Source organism: Aythya marila, assembly GCF_965140915.1.
Source record: "Aythya marila genome assembly, chromosome: 14".
Lineage (NCBI taxonomy): Eukaryota > Metazoa > Chordata > Aves > Anseriformes > Anatidae > Aythya > Aythya marila.
In genome coordinates, this window is record NC_139055.1 from 13,868,250 (window position 1) to 13,874,249 (window position 6,000).

Sequence of the window (6,000 nt, forward strand, 5' to 3'; positions counted from 1 at the left end):
ACCCCCCGGCACCACCACCCCGCTGCGGGGCCGGGCTCGGTGCGGGGCCAGGTCCCGGCGGAGCCTCCCCGGGCTCCGGGGGCGCTGTGCGGGGCCGGAGCTCAGTGCTCGGCCTCGGCCCGCCCCTTCCTCCGAGCCGGGACTGGGCTCCGCCATGCCGGTGGGTGCGGGCCGGGGGCTGCGGGGCCGGGGAGAGCCGGGGGGAGCCAGGGGGAGCCGGGGGGAGCCGCGGTCCCCGGGGCGCTGCGCTGCGACCCCCGCCCCGTAGAGCCCCCCCCCGGGGGTATCGGCACGGGCAGCGCCTGCTTTAGGGCCCCGCCGAGCGAGCCTGGGGTTCATTAATGAAAATATTTAGGAAACGCTAATTAGTCGGCAGGGGGGCTATAGGGGTGCCCCAGCGCCGTGCCGGGCTGAGAGCTGCGGTAGTTGCAGGGGGTGGGGGGCGAAGGGCGTAAAGGGATGTGGTTGCAGGTAGCGAATAAAAAACTGCCCTGAATTGATTTTTTTTAAAGGGAAAATTATTGGTTTTTTTAGAAAGGAAGGTAGGGTCCGGGCAGTGCCAATGGTTGCACGGGATGGCCGTGTTTGTGCAGCCCCGTATCTCTCCTGAGGAATGCGGATGGCGCTGCGCCCCGGCGGGGTAAAGGCATGAACAAACAGCACTCGTGCCCTTTCATTTCTTATTTAACATTTTTGTTAGTTTGTTGTGTTGAGGCCCAGCCACCTTATAGACCCCAGAAGAGGATGGGCAGGTACCAGACCGCCAGGGGCAGCTGGAGTGGGGCCACCAGAAGCCCCCAGCGCTGGCAACCTGTGCTGGCCCTGAGGTGGCCTGGCCTCTGTCCCAGGGCTGGACCAGGCATCTCCGAAGATCCCTCAGGGTTGTTTCAGCGATGGACACCACAGGCAGGAGTACCGAGAGCTCTAGGTTTGCCGAGGAGCCCGCAGTGGGACTTGTGGACCTTTGATCCGTGGAGGTTTTGAACCCAGCTCCCCAAGGCAAAGGGCAAGCGTGGAGGATGGCGGTGGCTGCGTCCCCCTGACCCCTCGTCTGTTTTTTTGCAGAAGCACGAGTTCTTCGTCGACATGACCTGTGAAGGCTGCTCCAATGCGGTCACCCGCGTCCTGCACAGGCTGGGAGGTGAGTCAAGCTGCCGGCACTGCGTGTGTGACCGCCAGCTTGCTGCAGCAGTGTCAGCTCTGGGGCTGGATGTCGCTGCCCCACGTCCTTCATTTTGCTTAGGAAGCAATGTGGGTAACAGCTGAAAGTGGCTGGGAGGAAAGCTCTGCTCCCCACTCTGCTCTGTGCTGCCAGTTGGGCAGTAACTGATTGCTAACAGGACTTGTCCCTTAGAGAAATGGCATGGCAGGGAGGAGCTGCCAGGCCTGCAGGAGGCTCTGAGTCACCAGGGCCTCATCCTGAACCTGCTGGGAGCTGCATTGGTAGACACCTGCTCAGGTTGCCTGTGCAGAAGGATGGGAGGTGAATGTCTGGCCCAAGGAGGCCCATGGTGTCTGTGGTGCTTCCCTGGATGTGCCATCGGCGTCCCGGTGCAGAGCAGTCACGGCAAAGTACTGGCAAGCAGAGCGTTTGGTGGCTGCTTGCACAGCCTGTTTTTTCCACCACCTGGAAAATTATAACCTTTGTCTCCTTTGTGCTGAGGTCAGCAAGAGAGCAGGATCTGGCCTGCACTCACCAGTTGTGAGGATCTGTCGTCCTGCTCCCCTGTCCTCACCAAGTGGGAACAACTTTCAGTCACCAAGCTGAAGGCCCTGGGACTTCTTCAGGACCCCGTTACCAGGCTGTGTCAGTTCCAGTTCCTCTGTGTGTGATTGTCAGCACCTCCCTCCTCCTGCTGCTCTTTGACATGCTGGCCAAATTCAGCCTCATGTGATGGAGCAGCAGAGCCCTCAAAGCCCTTACATACCTACAAGTTTTGTGATGTAACGTGGCTGGATAGAGACTTTGTAGAGTTGCTTTCACTGCGTTGAGAGTGGCTTACCTTTATTCACCACTGGGATATCTACACGGGAAGGTGTCTTGTGCTTCCTCCTACTTACAGCTGATAGCTGGTGCTGCCTGTGAGAGAACCTGCCCTGACCCTGTCTTAACCCCTGCACTAGCACCTTCATTAGTGCTCATCCATGCCCAACCTTGGCCCAGACTGAGCTGCTGGAGGTTACAGTGGTTGGTTTCAATTCCACTCATTCTGCTTATTGCATGAGTGATTGTTCTGGGCTAAGGTGGAGTGAGCAGATTAAAGCACTCCAGAAGCTGTGGTGCCCGTTGCTGATCTGTAAGGCAATCTGGCTTCCATTGCACCAGTGCTGGCAGGGCCCCAGCCTGGTTTTGCTGGCTGGTGGCAGTATCAGGGTTTGCTGATAGGAGGCACGTGTACATTTGGCTGATGGCCTTGGGAGCACGACTGCATGGAAGTGAGTTTTGCCCTGCTCTTACACTGTTTGGCTGCTTCTAGCTGTGCAAAATGTTTTTCTCTTCCTCGTAGGTGTCCAGTTTGATATTGACCTGCCCAACAAGAAGGTGTACATCGACTCGGAGCACAACGTTGACACCCTCTTGGAAACTCTAAAGAAGACTGGAAAGAGCGCGTCCTACCTGGGGGAGAAATCCACATAGTAACCTGGTATGAGGAGGCTAGGTAGATACCAGGTGTATGAAACACTGAAGAGAGACCTGAGCTTGTTCCAGCTCTCCCAGACAACCAGACTGCTTCCTGGGAAGCACAGAGGAGCAAAGACTTGCAGGTCCAGCTTCAGGAAACCCCTCATTTTGGAGAAGCAGCTGAACCACATGCAGCCAGTACCATTTCCATTTGGGACCCCTTAGCTGCTCCGCAAAGCCCATGGCTAATCCCAACCATGGCTGTAGTGTCTGCAGCCAAAGGAGGACTCACTGGTGTCTGATAATTTGACAGGTCTTGACTGATGCTTTTATTAGCTGACCTGATTGCATGGAGCCTCTGTGCCATTTCCAGGTGAACCTGGAGTTTGCCAGAGCATATCATGCTCGGAAACAAATTCCAAAGACATTTGTGAGCTGAGCAGAGAGTAAACAAAAATACCAGGGAGACAACTTGATTGTTTCAGCCTGTGGATTCTCGTAGAGCTTCAGCACAATGCTGACATGCACCAAACTCTCCTTACCATGAAATGGTTTTGCAGACAGGATTTAATTTTAGGGGAAAAGAATGAAGTAGGAGGAGAGGGTTGCCCACTCACTGCACATATTGTTCTTAAACGTCCAAGATTATTTTGCAAGATCTCTTAAGAGCTTGTTTCTGTCAGTGGAGCTTTCTAATCCAATGGCATTGTTTTAAAATGGTGTAGTTTGATTATCATAAATACTCAGCATGGATGCACTGAAATCAGTTCATGCTGATTTAATTCCTAATTATTATATTAAAGTAGAGGCTTAAAGCAGCAAGCATTAAACTGATACAAGAAAAAGATGAACTGATAGTAATATGTTTATGCAGTGTATCTGCATTGTTTAGTAGACTGATTTAACAGATTTAATCTGCAATTTGTATCAAATGAACGAGTTTGCAACACTTCTAAGAAGGTTTTCTTTAAATCCTAGTTTTAATCAAATAACACTGCTATCTAAAAAAGAGAGAGAAACAAACTCTGAATTGATTAGTACCTCAAATAGTTTTCAGCTCACAGTCAGTATGGACTGCAAGTGAAGTTTCCAGCTTGCAGGGACCCCGTGGGCTCTGTCTGAAACGTCTGTGAACATTAACCATTGCCATTTCCTTTGACTTGTGACCGGCAGAGGGCATCTTTGTATAACTTTTTCTGGTCTGTGCCTTTTTTTTTTTTTCCCCTCCCTTTTATTTATTTATTTAATTTATTTATTGCAGGAATTCAAGCAGGACTTCAGCAAAACGATGGCTTAACTGTTTGCCTATCTCCAGCTTGCTCCGTCATTTGACCTTTCCCGGCCCTGCCAGATGTCAGGAAGCAGAGTGCTGGCAGGAGGAGACAGCTGCATTTGGGGTTTTAAAAATGGACAAATCTAGAGAAGGAGGTTATACGCTGTTTCTAGTCCCACAGTAAATCAAGGTGCTGCTTCTATCTTTCAGCATATGTCTGTGTGTCTTGTGTGTCTTTGTGCTGCTTTAAGTGGTTTTCAGCATAAGTGGTTTTCAGTAAAAAGATGGCTGTTAGGGCTGGGAAACGAGCCATTACATGCAAGGCAGGTCTCTGAGGAAATTGCACCTATCTTTAGAAGCTGACTGCAACCTCTGCCTGAGGGACACGTCTCAGGAAAACTGAGCTGAATGCTGCTTGGATCCGGGGAATCTGTGACTTGGCAGATGTTTGTTTCCATTACAGAACAGACAAACTCTCCATTCGGGATGCAATGCTGGGAAGAAAGGGCTTTTGCAGAGTGGGTGCTGTAGGTGAGGGATAACCAGGTGTCCTTTGGGGTTAAAGGAGGCCACCAGGCAGCAATCACTGTTCCTCAGCAGCATGATTCAGCTGACAGGCCAACCACCTTGCAGGTAGGAGCAGAGAACACAGGCTCAGCACCAGTGCAGTGCTTTTTAGGTGAATACATAACCACAGGAATGTGAGGAGTCGTTCTGGATCCTGGGCTCATCTCAACACACCTGGATCAGTCCCTTCACCTTCTTGCCCCCTTCCCTGCCCACTTTCAACCAAACAGGCCATAGCCTCAGGGGGCTCTGATGCTGGGCAGGATCCCCAAGCGCTGCGTGCACCCACAGGCCCAGGAGGAGAACGCCTGCACTGATGAGAAATGCAGAAGGGACAGAGGAAGGGGAAGGATGTGGGACTCTCCAACATCTCTGACCAGTCTTAGAGTCTATATTGGTGCTTAGTTCAGCTTCCATCCATTTAATTCAGGTTTCTCATCCCAGTGAAAGCATTGCATGTGTCCTCTGTCTTTTATTTCACCTGGGGGATGTCTGCTGTGTCTACCAGTTTCATGTGGCTTGTCCTGCAGAAAGGAAAACCAACTAAAGTAGGAAGGAAGTGGTTACTTTATATTTAGGAGATATCTCACACATTGAGGTTACTTTTGACATAATTGCAACTTTAACTTTCCCTAGAGAGTTTTAGTACTTGAAAGTCGTCTTTACCATTAATGTAAAGCACAATTAACTGCTGTAGATGCACTTGCAGGGGCTGGAGACACTTCAAGGAACATGTTGCAGACTCTTGTTGTTATGTTTTAATATAAGAGAAGCTAAATGATAGAAGTTTAACATCACTGCATTATTTTCTTGCATTAAAATCAGGAAGCTTCCAGAGCCAAGGCCTGGAGCCGTGACCTATTCCTGCTCCGTGCCCTCCTGCATGACACCTCCAGGGTCCCGGAATGGAGCTGCCCTGCACAAATCCATTTCCCTAGCTCCCCCCTTGCTGTCCTGAGCTGCTGTTTTTGCCAGAGTTCGTTATAATTCATTGCTCCCAGCTTCCTCCCAGGCACGGCCAGTGCCTGCAGCAGCAGCTGGCTGCCCAGCAGCTCAGCTCCGGTGGCAGCGGGCTGTTTGGCACGGAGCTCAGTGGCACGCTGCAGCACAGCTGGCTGTTCCCAGAGCCAGCAGTCCTGGTAGTGCTTGTTCTTCACCAAACTGTCAGGACTGATGGCCAGGGTCGTGCCCACCGAGGAGTAACTCCCAGTCTGGCTTGCTGCAAACCAGACTGCTCGGCCTTGACATCTGGGCTGCAGCTTTCACTGTCCATGCTGCCTCGGCTCTTTTGTTCCCCTCTCCCCACTGCTGAGCCGGCTGTTTTGGTTAACGCATTCTTATCTCGGAGCCAGACAATCAGAGGCTCCTGCCCAGCACCAGCCAGAGGGCTCATCCAGATTCCTGAAGCTTCAGCACCCATCCACAGGGCTGCAGCCTCCCTGGCTTTCCCCAGCCATACGGCACGGATTTGGGGCTGGATTTCCAGCTTTTACCTGCTGAAAAAGGAATGCAGCAGCTTTGGGTGGAAATCAGCTGT

At 51.9% G+C, this 6,000-nt stretch overlaps 1 protein-coding gene across 5 annotated transcripts; it reads left to right on the forward strand.

Annotated features, from left to right (window-relative positions):
• The first annotated feature begins 105 nt into the window (after positions 1 to 105).
• ATOX1 (antioxidant 1 copper chaperone) lies at positions 106 to 4,105 on the forward strand. 5 transcript variants are annotated; one of them, XM_082771313.1, is made up of 5 exons: positions 122 to 160; positions 1,066 to 1,141; positions 1,669 to 1,807; positions 2,508 to 2,660; positions 3,885 to 4,105. In XM_082771313.1, the coding sequence occupies exons 2-4, from the start codon at positions 1,109 to 1,111 to the stop codon at positions 2,636 to 2,638; spliced, it is 303 nt and encodes a 100-aa protein (XP_082627439.1). In that variant the 5' UTR covers positions 122 to 160; positions 1,066 to 1,108; the 3' UTR covers positions 2,639 to 2,660; positions 3,885 to 4,105. The 5 variants fall into 5 exon arrangements, with proteins under 5 accessions (XP_082627440.1, XP_082627439.1, XP_082627436.1 ...); XM_082771310.1 differs by having other exon boundaries at positions 141 to 160; positions 2,508 to 2,645; XM_082771311.1 differs by lacking the exon at positions 122 to 160 and adding an exon at positions 491 to 977 and having other exon boundaries at positions 2,508 to 2,645.
• Positions 4,106 to 6,000: the final 1,895 nt, after the last annotated feature.